Source organism: Bufo gargarizans, chromosome 8, assembly GCF_014858855.1.
Source record: "Bufo gargarizans isolate SCDJY-AF-19 chromosome 8, ASM1485885v1, whole genome shotgun sequence".
NCBI lineage: Eukaryota > Metazoa > Chordata > Amphibia > Anura > Bufonidae > Bufo > Bufo gargarizans.
In genome coordinates, this window is record NC_058087.1 from 193,575,875 (window position 1) to 193,594,219 (window position 18,345).

General features: G+C 46.0%; 2 protein-coding genes across 2 annotated transcripts; both read left to right on the plus strand.

Annotated features, from left to right (window-relative positions):
• The first annotated feature begins 296 nt into the window (after window positions 1–296).
• LOC122945540 (E3 ubiquitin/ISG15 ligase TRIM25-like) lies at window positions 297–1,844 on the plus strand. The gene has a single exon (XM_044304604.1). The coding sequence runs from the start codon at window positions 297–299 to the stop codon at window positions 1,842–1,844; it is 1,548 nt and encodes a 515-aa protein (XP_044160539.1).
• An 8,042-nt stretch (window positions 1,845–9,886) lies between these two features.
• On the plus strand, window positions 9,887–16,705 carry LOC122944764 (E3 ubiquitin/ISG15 ligase TRIM25-like). Its single transcript, XM_044303369.1, has 3 exons — window positions 9,887–10,507; window positions 11,469–11,599; window positions 14,618–16,705. Exon 3 carries the CDS (start codon window positions 14,639–14,641, stop codon window positions 16,241–16,243), a length of 1,605 nt encoding a protein of 534 aa, XP_044159304.1. The 5' UTR covers window positions 9,887–10,507; window positions 11,469–11,599; window positions 14,618–14,638; the 3' UTR covers window positions 16,244–16,705.
• Window positions 16,706–18,345: the final 1,640 nt, after the last annotated feature.

Below are 18,345 nucleotides of genomic sequence, written 5' to 3' on the forward strand. Positions count from 1 at the left end.
AGGTTTTTGATTCCTGGTCTAAGATGTTTAGAAAAATATGAGAGAGTTTACAGAGTAGCCACTGAATTCCACCAAAGACAGGAGTCCGGGGAAATCTGTGACCGCACTACAACTACTCCACCAGGATCCGCACCAGATCCCGTCAGTGATCACTCATCATTTTCTTCCTCAGTATGAATCAGCAGTAAACACCATCTCTGAGCTGCAGGGGTTAATTCTTCTACAGGAGCTCTCCGCCCTCTTAGGGGAAGAGACTTTTTCACTTTCAGTTCCTGCTCCTGCTCCTCTGTACCACAATGGCGTCTGCTGATCTGAGGGCCGAGCTGGACTGCTCCATCTGCCTGAGCCTCTATACAGATCCTGTATCCCTGAGATGTGGACACTACTTCTGCCGCTCGTGTATTGTGAGTGCGCTGGATGCACAGGAGGCAGCTGGAGTGTATTCCTGTCCTGACTGCAGAGCAGAATATCCGGGGCGTCCGGCCCTGGAGAAGAACAGGAAGCTGGGGAACATAGTGGAGCGTTTCTTATCTACTCAGCCTGATATGGAGGAGACCGGGATCTTCTGTACTTACTGTGATTCTCCTGTCCCGGCTGTGAGGACATGTCTGCAGTGTGAGGCCTCGTTCTGTGAAAAGCACTTGAGTAGACACAGTAAGTCATCAGAACATACTTTGGTTGAACCCACTGCTACCCCGAAGGAAAGTAAATGCTCCAAACACAAGGAGGCGCTGAAATACTATTGTCCTATAGACGCAGCCTTTATCTGTGCGTCCTGCTGTGTGGCCGGAGACCACAAGGGACATGATGTGGAGCTACTGGACGTGGCCTCTGAGAAGGAGAAAGAGAAACTGAGGAAATATCTGAAGGAACTAAACCCACAAAAAGCAAACATTAAGGCTAAACTTCTGAATCTGCAGGATCGTCAGAGGAATATCCGGGAGAAAGCCTCTGATAAGAGGAAGAACGTCAGGAAGTTATTTATGGACATTAAGGAACAACTGGAAATAGCAGAAAAGAAAGCGCTGAGCGAGATCTCCAGGCAGGAGGAGAAGATTGTGTCCCAGATATCTGATCTGATCAAGAAGCTGGAAATAGAGGAGGACGAGCTGTCCAGGAAGATGCGTCACGTGGAGGAGATGTGTCATGTCACCGACCCAATAAGACTCCTACGAGAAAGTGACATTACAGTATGTGGTCATGGAGATGATGAGGACACAGGGGGAGATGGTGGAGAGGGCAGGTCTGAGGATGGTCTGGATGAGGTTCTGATCTCACTGACCTTACACCGATCTATGAGGGATATTGTCACCAATGTCACATCAGAGCTCGGGCTCCATGTTCCAGACATATTACTGGATGAGGACACTGCTAATAGATATTTGAAGATATCAGAAGATCTGAAAACAGCAACAAGAACAAAATCAAAACCACGAATGTTTTTCTATTATGCCAAGGTGTTAAGTAGATGTGGCTTCTCTTCAGGAAGACATTACTGGGAGGTAGAGTGGGACCAGAAAGGAAAATGTGACATCGGAATGTCCTATCCCAGCATAAAAAGGGAAGGATGGCAGTCTTGTAATATGTATAATGATAAATCTTGGTGTCTGTATATGTCTGGTGCAGGATGTGGAGTGCGTCACCACTCAGTCGGATCCCTCCTCAGTGTAGATACAACATGTCCTAGACTTGGGGTCTTCTTAGACTATGAGGCCGGGCGTCTGTCCTTCTATCAGCTGTGTGACCCCATCAGACACTTACACACCTTCACCGCCTCCTTCTCTGAACTCCTACATGTTGCCTTCTGTGTGGAGGATGAAGCCTCTGTTAGAATAATAAGCTGAGGCCGATGCGTCCACGTCCCGTTATAATCTCCGCCTATAAGTCACTATATAGCGCTGTATGGGCGGAGCCTCCGATCACACAATGTATATGGCGGCTCTATGGGGGGGTTACTGTACGATTATTTTATATTCCTTGGAGATCAGATCCAGAATCGATGCTTGAGACAAATGAAAAGTTACGTCGTCTGCACACGAGTTCGGGTGAACGCACATCAGATCTGCAGCGTATCCGCACCAATACCTGCAATGTGTGATTACGGTTTTTGGTGCGGATAAGATGCGGTTTTCCACTGAAAAGGGTGAAATCCGCAGCTAAAACCACAAACATAACTGACGGGCCGCAGATCTGGGAATCCACACGGAAATAATCGGCGAAGTGTACGTGATCGGGGGAATCTCATACACTTTGCTGGTGCTGTAATTCGTTACGGTTTTTCCACATGGGAATTCGCGTGGAAAGACTGAGCGTATTCCGCAACGTGCGCAGATGGCCTTCGGGTACAAGCGCACACTGCGTATTACCTGCTGGTTTTCCAGAGTGAAATAATACCGCCTAAGCAGATGGGATTCTCAGTATCTCATCTACACGGAGCGGAAGTTTCCTGCGTCAGGAATGACCTGCGGAGCGGATGCGGAGATCTGCGGCCGGTGGATTGTCCGTGCGGATTTCTCCCTTTACAATGCAGAGGGGAGATCTGGGGAAATCCGTGTCAGGATCTGCAGGTAACAGGTGTGGATCCTGGAGCGGAGATACACCGCCGAGTGCACGTACCTCATGGGGGCATCATTAACCCTTCCCCGTCCTCCACTGATGTCGCTGTAGGGGCTTCTTTATGTTTCGGGGACACATTTGGGGAACATATAATTATTAATCTGCTTTTCCTATTTCTGTAGAGATGTGACAATGTGACGCTTCTTTCCGCACTATACGCGGCATTTGTTGTGTTTTTTCCCTTTTTATGGAATAAATGTCTGACTACTTCTGTCCATCAGAGTTGTCGGTCCTGTCATCTGGGTGTCTGTGGTCTCCTCCGCCATCATGTCTGTTATAGCCGCAGGTAATGAGTTCTGCAATACACTGGATCTGTACAGCGCCACCTGCTGTTCTCTTCCTTATCTTTGGCCGGTCGCGCTGAGCTGGTCGCACGCGCTCAGTTTAAGGCAACGTCTACACGACGAGGTGTCTTGGTCCCAACTCTATACATTGTTAGTGTGAGAACATACCGCGCGCTCCGTATTGTGCCGCCTATAGAGCTCCCATTGTTGTGCTCGCTGCCTGGACTCAGCACTTTTTTAACTATTCCTTGTAATGGTCGCCTTCCCTGCGGCGCAGCCTGTCGGACGGCGCCCGCACTACGTTACTGTCGGCCGCACTTCGCCATGTCTAGTGATTAATACCGTACGGTTTTCATGCACATTCTGTTCTGTTGTTAGCAGCATTATATGGCGGTGTATGTGGCTCGGGGTGCGGCTTTCTAATGCTTCCCTCTCTGTGTCGCTTAACTATTGTAGAGCAGCCGCGCAGCGACCGCCTCACGTCCTGGAGTCACGAGGTTCCTGGCGCCTCTCAGTGTAACTGAGCAGTGTATGCAGCAGAGCTGTATGTCTGTGTAGTTGAGCAGTGTATGCAGCAGAGCTGTATATCTGTGTAGTTGAGCAGTGTATGTAGCAGAGCTGTATGTCTGTGTAGTTGAGCAGTGTATGTAGCAGGGCTGTATGTCTGTGTAGGTGAGCAGTGTATGTAGCAGAGCTGTATGTCTGTGTAGTTGAGCAGTGTATGTAGCAGGGCTGTATGTCTGTGTAGTTGAGCAGTGTACAGGGAGTGCAGAATTATTAGGCAAGTTGTATTTTTGAGGATTAATTTTATTATTGAACAACAACCATGTTCTCAATGAACCCAAAAAACTCATTAATATCAAAGCTGAATATTTTTGGAAGTAGTTTTTAGTTTTAGCTATTTTAGGGGGATATCTGTGTGTGCAGGTGACTATTACTGTGCATAATTATTAGGCAACTTAACAAAAAACAAATATATACCCATTTCAATTATTTTTACCAGTGAAACCAATATAACATCTCAACATTCACAAATATACATTTCTGACATTCAAAAACAAAACAAAAACAAATCAGTGACCAATATAGCCACCTTTCTTTGCAAGGACACTCAAAAGCCGCCATCCATGGATTCTGTCAGTGTTTTGATCTGTTCACCATCAACATTGCGTGCAGCAGCAACCACAGCCTCCCAGACACTGTTCAGAGAGGTGGACTGTTTTCCCTCCTTGTAAATCTCACATTTGATGATGGACCACAGGTTCTCAATGGGGTTCAGATCAGGTGAACAAGGAGGCCATGTCATTAGATTTTCTTCTTTTATACCCTTTCTTGCCAGCCACGCTGTGGAGTACTTGGACGCGTGTGATGGAGCATTGTCCTGCATGAAAATCATGTTTTTCTTGAAGACTTCTTCCTGTACCACTGCTTGAAGAAGGTGTCTTCCAGAAACTGGCAGTAGGACTGGGAGTTGAGCTTGACTCCATCCTCAACCCGAAAAGGCCCCACAAGCTCATCTTTGATGATACCAGCCCAAACCAGTACTCCACCTCCACCTTGCTGGCGTCTGAGTCGGACTGGAGCTCTCTGCCCTTTACCAATCCAGCCATCTGGCCCATCAAGACTCACTCTCATTTCATCAGTCCATAAAACCTTAGAAGAATCAGTCTTGAGATATTTCTTGGCCCAGTCTTGACGTTTCAGCTTGTGTGTCTTGTTCAGTGGTGGTCGTCTTTCAGCCTTTCTTACCTTGGCCATGTCTCTGAGTATTGCACACCTTGTGCTTTTGGGCACTCCAGTGATGTTGCAGCTCTGAAATATGGCCAAACTGGTGGCAAGTGGCATCTTGGCAGCTGCACGCTTGACTTTTCTCAGTTTATGGGCAGTTATTTTGCACCTTGGTTTTTCCACACGCTTCTTGCGACCCTGTTGACTATTTTGAATGAAACGCTTGATTGTTCGATGATCACGCTTCAGAAGCTTTGCAATTTTAAGAGTGCTGCATCCCTCTGCAAGATATCTCACTATTTTTGACTTTTCTGAGCCTGTCAAGTCCTTCTTTTGACCCATTTTGCCAAAGGAAAGGAAGTTGCCTAATAATTATGCACACCTGATATAGGGTGTTGATGTCATTAGACCACACCCCTTCTCATTACAGAGATGCACATCACCTAATATGCTTAATTGGTAGTAGGCTTTCGAGCCTATACAGCTTGGAGTAAGACAACATGCATAAAGAGGATGATGTGGTCAAAATACTCATTTGCCTAATAATTCTGCACTCCCTGTATGGAGCAGAGCCGTATGTCTGTGTAGTTGAGCAGTGTATGCAGCAAAGCTGTATGTCTATGTAGGTGAGCAGTGTATGTAGCAGAGCTGGATGTCTGTGTAGTTGAGCAGTGTATGGAGCAGAGTTGTATGTCTGTGTAGTTGAGCAGTGTATGCAGCAGAGCTGTATGTCTGTGTAGTTGAGCAGTGTATGCAGCAGAGCTGTATGTCTGTGTAGTTGAGCAGTGCATGGAGCTTTGCTTTGTGATACTGTCTATGGCAATGTAAATAGACACAAAGCATAATGCGCCCCCGCCCCCTTTTTGGGAGAATGGGATAAAAGGTTATACTCCTACTTACAATATCATTAAGAATATAAATAAAAGCACTGAAACCAATCACTTTTGTTTGGAAATATTTTTTTCATATATTGGCCACGGCCTTTATTAATTAATAAATAACATTCGTAAACTCAATTTAAAGATATTTATTTAAACTCTGATACAAAACAATACACGAGCTCAGCCATAAGCTCAAGCTCAAACCGACATTAAACCCGTATTACATCTGGAAAACTAACTCCATAATACCCAACTTTCCAATATCATTACCCCCAAGATGTTTAATAATTAAATCCGGATCTGGATAATTGGCTGACATTATAAGCACTTCATTCCAGAGGTCTAGCCATCTCATACCTCTTACCCCATTCCAATAAATCTGTACTGCTGCTGAAGACATAGATACATTAAGTCCATATGGTCGTCCACTGGCTCTCAGCCTCACCCAGTGGATAAAGGAGTGACCAATGATCCACAGCATCTTACCTGGAATAAATCGTACAATGAATCAATTCAATCCGGACGGATATAAGAAGCATAACAGCTAGACGACCAATGACCAATCCCTTGAATTGAGGACTCATCGAGACCAAGTCGAAAAGGCTCAGTTGCAGCACCAATACGAAAAGAATGGGAAGAAAAGTTGCGATCACTCAAACCTAAAACCGAAATACCACGCAAAAAAACAACACGAAACTGAAACTGTGTCAATGGGGAACCATCCATATGAACCAAAAAATTAACAGAACCATGGTGGCGGATAGACAAATAATGTTAACAAAAACGAACCGGACAGACTGAACTTGAAGGGATGCAACCAATACGAATCCAGCAGCCTCTACCTTCCTGATCTGTCTTAGAATGATCAATAAACAACTTAACGCAGTCTGAAAAACAAAGAAACGATGAACTAAGGTAGAGGATTCGTCACCGGAACTGCCTGCCGGATCCAGCAATCCTGACGTAAACTCATGGCATTTGTCAGACGGATCCGGATGCGCAGACCGTAAAGCTGGATCCGTTTTGCCGGAACACTTAATGCTGCATCTGGCACTAATACACTTCAATGTAAATTAATGATGGATCCGGCATTCCGGCAAGTGTTCAGTGTTTTTGGCCGGAGAAAAAAAATGCAGCATGCTGCGGTATTTTCTCCAGCCAAAAAACGTAAGATGGACTGAACTGATGCATCCTGAACGGATCGCTCTCCATTCAGAATGCATTAGGATAAAACTGATCAGTTTTTTTCCGGTATTGAGCTCCTAGGACGGAACTAAACACCGGAAAAGAATAACGCTAGTGTGAAAGCACCCTAAGTAAACCGTCAACTGAAACCGAGACCTTGGAAGGAACTCACTAATCTGCAATGCACCAAAGAACGTAAAAACATAAGCCGTGGAAAACAAACATGCTTCATAGTCCGAGGAACAAATGGAACTATTTGCTACCACCAAGGACAACAATCAGGAGTAATAGGACAACGCCGTCCACAACCCAATTACCCTTCTTCTTATACCCTTTTAACAGATGCTTAATAATGAAAATTTCTTGAAAATGAAACCCCTGCTAGAGTCCGACATACAGTCAAATAAGCTAAATGCTTCTGAAACAGTGATAAGCAAAAAGTAACAGCAGACTGCTCTGAGAATATCTAAGGAGACTGATAAATTAGACATAAAACTAGACCATTCAGACCAAGCGCTTACATAACGTGACCATGTTGATGGGGCAAATGACTGCTGTAATAGTCGCAGAATCATGACCATATCACATTCCAAAGATGAAATGGGGACTGCTCCCCCTCCCGCTCTGCGTAAGGAACCAACTGACGAAATCTGCAAAACTGAAAACGGGATAACGCATTAGCGACCTCGTTGGTTCTCCCTGGAATATGCACTGCCCTAAGCAAGATATCCCAACCCAAGCATAGCAAAACGAAATGTCGTAACAAATTTATCACCGCACTACACTTAGACGACAGACAATTCACAGCAAAAACAACACCTTTATTACCTGTGTTAAGAATTAACTTCCTATTTTTAAGCTGGGATCCCCAGAGTGTAATAGAAACAACAACCGGGAACAGTTTCCAGCAATACCAAATTTTTAACTATTCCTCTGTCAAACCACAATTGCACCATTGAGCCTGAAAGAAGGCACCAAATCCGACTTACCCTGAAGCATCCGTCAAAAGCTGCAGATCATCAACACCAACAGAATCAGTCTGCCAAATCAAACGACCATTAAAACCCTGAAAAAATCGCTCTGTCGCTCTTGACCTACGAAATAACACAGAGATCGCAGAAACAGCTTTTACTATTTTCTCAGAGGGTAGTCTGAATCCACCAGCAACCGTACCAATTACTATTCCTGAGTACTCTAAACACGTACACGGAAAAACTGTCCAATCTAAAGTCAGAGGAATCCCAAACTCAGCACAGACATTCATAAAACAATCAAGGAGTCGTGCACAAGCTGGAGATGAAGCTGGACCAATAAACAAAAAATCATCCAGATAATGCGTTAATGAACCCATACGAACCGCCACAACCCATTCCAAAAAACATGAAAATGCTTCAAAATAAAAACATGACAATGAGCAGCCCATGGGTAAACACTAAAATAACCAAAAAGACAAAAACCTAGTGAATTAAAACCAGTAGGATGAACCGGCAACAAACGAAAAGCAGACTTTATGTCCGCCTTAGCCAATAAAGAACCTAACCCCAAATCCTTAATTACCGTAAGCTAATTGCATAATCAAAGGAAGCATAGGACACTGACACCAAACTCTTATCGATCTTGTCATTCAAAGACGAACCAAAAGAAAACGACAGGTGGTGAACAAGTCTGGAAGAATTGGGCTCCTTCTTAGTAACAACCCCTAAGGCTAGGTTCACACCTGAGCGTTTTACAGCGCGCTGTGAAACGCTCAACAGGCAAAAACCAATGTTTCCCTATGGGCATGGTTCTCACCTGAGCGTTTTACAGCGCGTTACTACGCGCTGTAAAACGCTCAACAGGCAAAAACCAATGTTTCCCTATGGGCATGGTTCTCACCTGAGCGTTTTACAGCGCGTTACTACGCGCTGTAAAACGCTCAACAGGCAAAAACCAATGTTTCCCTATGGGCATGGTTTTCACCTGAGCGTTTTACAGCGCGTACGATCACACTGTAAAACGCCCTACGCCCCAAGAAGTACAGGATCACACAAAAGCGCGTACTACGCGCGTTTCCAAAATACAAAAACGCCCCAAAATACACCTCAAAAACGCCCGATAAAAACGCCTGTAAAAAGCGCTTATCGAATATGCTCAGGTGTGAACCCAGCCTAAAGGGTATATACGAAAATGCTCAAAAGGGGGGTAAACAAAAGGGCCAGCTACTCTACCTAAAGACAACTCATTAATAACTTTATCTACAGAAACATTAGGAAACTCATACACAGACGACAGATTCTTAACTACAGAACAACCTGAACCTGAAAACCCCGGTATTACAAAACCATTAATTAACAACTCACCATCTGCTGATTTGGATAGCGCCTTAGCCAAGGCGGCATGATCGACAACCTTACTGGACCCCAAGCTTTTTTCCCCAACATTGCCTTTTAGGAGGGGGGCCCAGCGATGTTAGCTTTTTGAAAACAGCGGGACATTGGGTGCCCCCCTCCGCAAAAGGAACATTCATGTTTGTATTTATATGTAGCAATGTAGCAGGCCATCGACACTGCGCATCATTAAATGCAAAACAAGTGTCCTTTCTCAGTAGGCCTACACTTTGACTAGTGGTCGGTCTATGTGCTCGGGAGGGACGATGCGGCAACATCAAGGCCCATATCCTTAACGCCCCAGCGCACAGACGGATACATTGTACGTTTTTGACGGAAACCTTCATCATAATAATACCATCCTAAACCGGAATTTTTTTTGTAAGCTTCCAATTTAGATGCTGAAAAAAGCCTGAAGAAGATTCACCTAATACACTAGAAAATATACAAAATGCTTGTAGCCAGTTTTTGAATGACCGCACAACAGGCCGCTTGCGGTCATCCAAACCCGACTTTTCTTCTTCTTTTTCCAGCTTCAAAACAAAATCCTTTGAAGCCGGCAAAAGGGGCAAAATATATCGATGAATTCATTATTATACATTTTTTATTTTACCGATGTAGCTAAATGGAAACCTAGCGGTGACAAAGTGCATGTCACTGCTTCCTTGTAACAAGTCTCTGAGACACTCTTAGCCCTAAGAAGTGGAACGGAAATAGGCTCGTCCGTCCCTGAACCGCCCAATCCCTGTCCATCCGGACCCGCTGGACGCCATGCCGCAGATACATTAATCGGCAGCGGAAACAAAGCAGAACCAGCAGTACCGGTGAGAGGCAGATACAGACGGATGAACCGCAGGCATACCTTTCAAAGCATTTAAAACCTGCGACAGCAAAGGTAAAAGCGAAGAAGCAGCTGGCAACTCACCCTGCTGCGATGGCGCCGACCCTCCTGGCGACTTGGATGCCACCTCAGTAGATGAACCAGCCGGTGATCCCGTTGATAGAGGGTCCACCACCGCAGCAGCTGCAGACTGACTTGAGGAAGGATTTCTTGAGCCGACATCCGCAATAACATGAGCAGCATGCGCAGCAGAGACCGGCGCAGGGGCTAGAGACATAGGAACAACATGCATAGCATCATTATTTCCCCGCAGAAGATCTCTCACCGGACCTGACCACTGCTCCGCATTCAGAGGCTCCTCCTGAAGAAATTACCGGTCCTGAGGACAAGTGACAGCAGCTAAAGAGTTAAAAATAAGACCCGTCCGCTGCACCATGATCCACTGACAGTTAATCTTCCTCCAGACGCTGTTGCTCCTCCCGACCACCAGAGGGCGCTAGAGACACAGCCTGTGACGACGATGCCAGCACAGGAAGTCTAGCAGCGTCTGGATCCTGTGACAGAGAAGAGGAGCTGAAGAGGACTGGAGGCCATCACCAGCAGCCGGTAAGGGCTCTTTCACACCTGCGTTCTTGTCTTCCGGCATAGAGTTCCGTCGTCGGGGCTTTATGCCGGAAGAATCCTGATCAGTTTTATCCTAATGCATTCTGAATGGAGTGAAATCCGTTCAGGATGCATCAGGATGTCTTCTGTTCCGGACCGGAACGTTTTTTGGCTGGAGAAAATACCGCAGCATGCTGCGCTTTTTGCTCCGGCCAAAAATCCTGAAGACTTGCCGCAAGGCCGGATCCGGAATTAATGCCCATTGAAAGGCATTGATCCGGATCCGGCCTTAAGCTAAACGTTGTTTCGGCGCATTGCCGACGTTTAGCTTTTTCTGAATGGTTACCATGGCTGCCGGGACGCTAAAGTCCTGGCAGCCATGGTAAAGTGTAGCGGGGAGCGGGGGAGCAGTATACTTACCGTCCGTGCGGCTTCCCGGGCGCTCCAGAGTGACGTCAGGGCGCCCCACGCGCATGGATGACGTGATCGCATGGCACTTCATCCATGCGCATGGGGCGCTCTGACGTCACTCTGGAGCGCCCCGGGAGCCGCGCGGATGGTAAGTATACCGCTCCCCGCTCCTACTATGGCAACCAGGACTTTAATAGCGTCCTGGGTGCCATAGTAACACTGAAAGCATTTTGAAGACGGATCCGTCTTCAAATGCTTTCAGTACACTTGCGTTTTTCCGGATCCGGCGTGTAATTCCGGCAAGTGGAGTAGACGCCGGATCCGGACAACGCAAGTGTGAAAGAGGCCTAAGTCAGACATTACATCCTGCCCCCGCACCAGGCAAGCCGCTTCCCGACGTCCCCTCACATCTGGGAGCCTGGAAGATGAAGTCCTACGCGCTCCACTGAACGCCGATGACTAGGGGGAAGGAGAGAAGACCCGGCGACGTCTCTTCTGCGGCGCTCACCTAATGGAGATGCCGCAGTCCTCATATCTACATTCTCCGTTACAGGCAGCGCTGGACAGCTCCCGCAGACAGGACTCCAACCATTCGCCTTCCGCAACGCCCGCTCTTCTCCTCAGTTCCGCGATTAGGACCTCCATCAGGACGGCAGCGACCATCTTCTTTTATTCTCAGATAAGGTAACGTCCCGGCTTCTGCTGCACCCGCATATTTATTCCCTCAAGCCCCTAAGCCATAACCAATCACAGCCTTGTCACCAAGGCAAAAGAAATAAGAATATCCAGCACTGTCATTGGCCAAACTATTAACCAATAGAATAAAGGTTGCCGCACCAGGGCAAAATTGTCCAAGCGGTGGCAACCCCAATCAAATCCTTGTTGCCATCCCAGGCAATCTGCCCAGAGATGGCAACACTAAAAATGGCGGGAAATATTCCCTGCAAAACTATCAAGGGAGCCGACATAGGGATGACCTAGCACTCCAGAAACATGGCCGGCCAATGACACATTGATGGTTTTTGGGCTTTGGGGCAAAGTTAGTTCTATATATTTTTTTGTTTTATGCTTTGGTTTTATTTTTTAACCTCTTCCCGCCATCTGCCATACATATATGGTGCGCTGACCAGGCAGGTGCAGGAGCTGTGCCCGCCGGATCAGCGGCATGGGTCCCTCCTATATTTAGCCCCCCACACATACACACTCCCCCCCATGCTCTCCCCCACACACACACACTCACCCCCATGTTCTCCCCCCCCCCACACACACACACATTTTCCCACCGCCATGTGCAGCCACTATAATCCCTCCTGTTCCCCCAGTGTAAATACATGATGCAGATATTTAACAAACCATAACCCAGCCTATATATGTGGGACAGAAACACAATTAAATCACAAAACTATTTCACAAATTCCTGGCCAAAAGAATCCTAGACATAAACCCCAAAAACAAAACCTGTTAACCACAACAATATTACACGGCCTAATAACAAAGCATAATAACCATCAGTAATGTAGAATCATTGAGTTATAGCTACCAGAATAAGGTCCCCCCGTTTGAGCTCACAGGCCACCTTCCCACAGGACGGCTCTCTATGATCTGTCCCCTAAGCCAAATTTTGCCCATGTTTCATACTATATTTTTGGTTTTGATTTCTGTGTGTTCCCTCACAATATGCACCAGGAGAAAGGTGTGCTTTCTTTGCTTACCGTCCCCTAGAACTTACATTGAAATATTTATATTGCTCAATATTATCATCTTATTTATTATTAATATTGTCGATAATCATATTTCTTACATAATTTGGTGAGCCTGTAGGAGGGGAAAAGGTGTGGCTGGAGAGTATATTAATAATTGTGTATATTTATAATCTGAATCATTTATGCTGCATTACTGCTGATAACTCTGTTACTCAGTTGTGTTATAAGTTTTGGAACGGGTTACATTGAGTATCATGGTTATAAGGGAAAATAATAGCATTCTTAATACAGAATACATAGTACAATAGGGCTGGAGGGGTTAAAAAAAAATATATATTTAATTTTAACGCACCTAATCCACTTGTCCGCACAGCCCGGCTTCTCTTCTGTCTTCATCTTTGCTGTGCACAGGAAAAGGACCTGTGGTGACGTCACTATGCTCATCACATGGTCCGTCACATGATCCATCACCATGCTAAAAGATCATGTGATGAGCACAGGGACGTCATCAAAGGTCCTATTCCTCAAAGAAGAAGACAGAAGAGAAGCCGGGCTGCGCGAACAAGTGGATTAAGGTGAGTTAAATAATTTTTAATTTTTTTTAACCCCTCCAGCCCTATTGTACTAAGCATTCTGTATTAAGAATGCTATTATTTTCCCTTATAACCATGTTATAAGGGAAAAAAATAAAATCTACACAACAGCTAACCCAAACTTCTGTGAAGAAGTCCGGGTTCGGGTCTGGGTACCAAACATGCCGATTTTTCTCGCGCGTGAGCAAAACGCATTACAATGTTTTGCACTCGCGCGGAAAAATCCACATCTTATCCGGGGCCTTAGAGGAGAATAATGAATCGTGAATAGAAAATGAGAGGCTAAGGGTCCATTCACACGTCCGCAGTGTTTTCCGGATCCGCAAAACACCGGGCCCGCACCGCAATAGAAATGCTGCGGACAAGAATAGGACATGTTCTATTCTTTGCGGAGCCGCGGACAGGAATCTGTTCGCATCTTTTCCGTCCCCATTGAAAATGAACGGGACCCAAAGTACGGACGTCTGTACGGAGCCTAAGGGAAAGATTGAGAGATTCAGAGGCGGCTATTAGAGTGTTGGCTACTTGTAATCAATCGGAGGCTGATCCTTCACAGTGTTTATCACGAATAGAGAGCCTTAAGGAGCAGTTGGGCAGACAGAGTGGTGTGGTCGCTTTCAATGTACCCTGTTGTAAAGGTGAGGATTGGGATAATGTGGATGAAGATACTGTAGATCGTTATGACAGTGATTTTAAAATGGCTCAAATTAGAACAGAAAGGGAAGTAGGAGGACTACTTGCTTTAGGAGGACTAAAGAAATGATAAAGGAGCAAGAAAAGACTCTTAGAGGAAGAGTAGCTGCGGTTGAAGGGCCTCAATAATGTTAGGAAGTCCTCGCAATATTTTAAAGGATCCTTCGCATGTTTTGTATGTAGTCAGGTGGGTCATATCTCAAGGAATTGTAGGTAGAGGCAAGCAAAAGCTCCTGTACCACCAGCTAATAACTCAAAGAGTTACAGCTTCAATTGTCAAGTGCCTTAAGAGAGATTGAGAAGTTGAAAGCAATTCAAACAGCCGGGCAAACTGTTAAATCTAATGTCACCAATTGCTCTCAAGGTCTCATTAATGGCTCTCCTCAAACAAGCTCAGCCTAGGAAAGTGTTGCCTCCATCCCTCCTGTTGTGGAGTTCAAGACAGATGGATACAATAGACCTATTATATTTGCTGCCGTGGAAAGAGGTCCACAGCAGAAAATATTGATTGATACCGGAGCCTCTATCTCAATTTTACATGCACCACAACTCCAATTGCATCCCTTGTCTACAGGGCAGAGACTAAGTCTACAAGCTTTTCAGGGATCCCAGGCTGTGGGCATAGAAGCAAAATATCCTGTGTTAAAGAAAGACAAACAAGAATTTGATTTAAAGGCATATTTGATGAATTTACCTGACTGTCTCTATTTTAGGTTCTGATTTCCTTGGACAACATGGATCTGTCGTTGACTATGCAAATGAGAGGATCTGGGTTGTCGTCTGCTGATCTGAGGGCCGAGCTGGTCTGCTCCATCTGCCGGAGCCTCTATACAGATCCCGTATCCCTGAGATGTGGACACAACTTCTGCCGCTCGTGTATTGTGAGTGCGCTGGATGCACAGGAGGGAGCTGGAGTGTATTCCTGTCCTGACTGCAGAGCAGAATATCCAGAGCGTCCAGCCCTGGAGAAGAACAGCAAGCTGGGGAACATGGTGGAGCGTTTCTTATCTGCTCAGCCTGATATGGAGGAGACCAGGATCTTCTGTACTTACTGTGATTCTCCTGTACCGTCTGTGAGGACATGTCTGCAGTGTGAGGCCTCGTTCTGTGAAAAGCACTTGAGTAGACACAGTAAGTCATCAGAACATACTTTAGTTGAACCCATTGTTACCTTGAAGGACAGAAAATGCTCCACACACAAGGAGGTGCTGAAATACTATTGTCCTATAGACGCTGCCTGTATCTGTGTGTCCTGCTGGGGGGCCGGAGACCACAAGGGACATTACGTGGAGCTACTGGATGTGGCCTCTGAGAAGGAGAAAGAGAAACTGAGGAAATATCTGGAGAAACTAAACCCACAAAAAGCAGAAATTCAAACAAAACTTCAAAATCTGCAGGATCGTCAGAGGAATATCCAGGAGAAAGCCTCTGTTAAGAGGAAGAAGGTCAGGAGGTTATTTATGGACATTAAGAAACAACTAGAAATGGCAGAAAAGAAAGCGCTGAGCGAGATCTCCAGGCAGGAGGAGAAGATTGTGTCCCAGATATCTGATCTGATCAAGAAGCTGGAAATAGAGGAAGACGAGCTGCCCAGGAAGATGCGTCACGTGGAGGAGATGTGTCATGTCACCGACCCAATAAGACTCCTACAAGAAAGTGACATTATAGTATGTGGTCATGGAGATGATGAGGACACAGAGGGAGATGGTGGAGAGGGCAGGTCTGAGGATGATCTGGATGAGGTTCTGATCTCACTGACCTTACACCGATCTATGAGGGATATTGTCACCAATGTCACATCAGAGCTCGGGCTCCATGTTCCAGACATATTGCTGGATGAGGACACTGCTAATATACATGTGAAGATATCAGAAGATCTGAAAACAGCAACAAGATCAGTAAATAAATATATCAGACCAGAATCACCAGAAAGGTTCCAGTTTGATGCCCAGGTGTTAAGCAGATGTGGCCTCTCCTCAGGAAGACATTACTGGGAGGTAGAGTGGGACCAGAAACAACCATGTGGCATTGGACTGTCCTATCCCAGTATAGAAAGGGAAGGACTTCAGTCTAGTATTGGAGATAATGATAAATCTTGGTGTCTGGTTATGTCTAGTGCAGGATGTGAAGCGTATCACAACTCAGTCACATCCCCCCTCAGTGTAGATACAACATGTCCTAGACTTGGTGTCTTCTTAGACTATGAGGCCGGGCGTCTGTCCTTCTATCATCTGTGTGACCCCATCAGACACTTACACACCTTCACTGCTTCCTTCTCTGAACCCCTACATGTTCTCTTTGGTTTGTGGCCTAAAGCCTCTGTTAGAATAATAAGCTGAGGCCGATGCATCCACGTCCCGTTATAATCTCCGCCTATAAGTCACTATATAGCGCTACTACTGTCTGCTGAGCTGTGTATCTAATCCTCTCCTGTTTGATACTGTCTGCTGAGCTGTGTATCTAATCCTCTCCTGTGTGATACTGTCTGCTGAGCTGTGTATCTAATCCTATCCTGTGTGATACTGTCTGCTGAGCTGTGTATCTAATCCTCTCCTGTGTGATACTGTCTGTTGAGCTGTGTACTTTGCCCAGCAACACCTTAGGCCAATCACCTCTCGGTCCTGTTGCCGGCTAACATTCAGAATTACCTGAGAAGAAAAAAAAGCCGCAAACACAATACCGTGTCTCAATGACACTGAGGGGCAAATGCCCAAATTATTGGCCCTGCCCCTGTCATGGTGCCATACTCAACAACTTTAAACCTTATAATTATGAATAAATAAAGACAAAATGCAAATCTGGATTAAAATGGCCGCGGTCTTTATTAAAATGGGGTGGGGGGGGGGGGGGGGTAACCATAAATATTAACAATTCCATGATTTTTTTTTAAATTCCCACATATATTAACTAGAGTCCATTAATGAAATATTCATCAAGAGTCCACCCAGTAAGACTGAGCGACTAACCCCCACCACCCCCTTTTTTGCAAAGACCTCTACTAAAATCCTAGGCCGGGCGGGACACGTTCTTCTCTCTTCTTTCTTCAGCCGATGACAGCGCTCCAAAGGGTGAGTGGCCACTATAAATACTCAAAATTCCCGACGAAACTTGCCCTTGGCCAATCCACAGTTCAGTTAAAAATAGCCCTTTGCCCAGCAACTGGCCAGCAACACCTTAGGCCAATCACCTCTCGGTCCTGTTGCCGGCTAACATTCAGAATTATCTGAGGAGAAATAAAAAGGAGGGGGGGGAGAAAAGAGCCACAAACACAATACCGTGTCCCAATGACACCATGAGGGGCAAATGCCCAAATTATTGGCCCTGCTCCTGTCATGGTGCCATACTCGACAACTTTAAACCTTATAATTATGAATAAATAAAGACAAACTACAAATATGGATAAAAATGGCCGTGGTCTTTATTAACCACTACAGGTGCGAGATTTCCTGTGAATGCGCGCACACAGGAGCGCACGTTCACAGGATAGGCCGGTAAGCGAATGGATCTACAGCCTGCCAGCGGCGATCGTTCGCTGGCAGGCTGTAGATGCGATTTTTTTTTTTAACCCCTAAAAGGTATATTAGACGCTGGTTTGATAACAGCGTTTAATATACCTGCTACCTGGTCCTCTGGTGGTCCCTTTTACTTGGATCGACCACCAGAGGACACAGGCAGCTCTGTAATAAGTAGCACCACTACACTACACCCCCCCCCCGGTCACTTATTAACTCCTTATTAACCCCCTGATCACCCCATATAGACTCCCTGATCACCCCCCTGTCATTGATTACCCCCCTGGAAGGCTCCATTCAGATGTCCGTATGTGTTTTGCGGATCCGCGGTGTCCGTGTTTTGCGGATCCATGGATCCGCGGATCCGCAAAACACATACGGACGTCTGAATGGAGCATGACAGGGGGGTGATCACCCCATATAGACTCCCTGATCACCCCCCTGTCATTGATCACCCCCCTGTAAGGCTCCATTCAGACGCCCGTATGTGTTTTACGGATCCATGGATCGGATCCGCAAAACACATACGGACGTCTGAATGGAGCCTTACAGGGGGGTGATCAATGACAGGGGGGTGATCACCCCATATAGACTCCCTGATCACCCCCTGTAAGGCTCCATTCAGACGTCCATATGTGTTTTGCGGATCCACGGATCCATGAATCGGATCCGCAAAACACATACGGACGTTTGAATGGAGCCTTACAGGGGAGTGATCAATGACAGGAGGGTGATCACCCCATATAGACTCCCTGATCACCCCCCTGTAAGGCTCCATTCAGACATTTTTTTGGCACAAGTTAGCGGAAATTGATATTTTTTTTCTTACAAAGTCTCATATTCCACTAACTTGTGACAAAAAATTAAATCTCACATGAACTCGCCATACCCCTCACCGAATCCAAATGCGTACATTTTTTTAGACATTT

Excerpts from the sequence above, each read along its gene's own strand:
- LOC122945540 (XM_044304604.1), top strand. The coding sequence starts at position 297 with ATGGCGTCTGCTGATCTGAGGGCCGAGCTGGACTGCTCCATCTGCCTG.
- LOC122944764 (XM_044303369.1), top strand. The coding sequence starts at position 14,639 with ATGGATCTGTCGTTGACTATGCAAATGAGAGGATCTGGGTTGTCGTCT.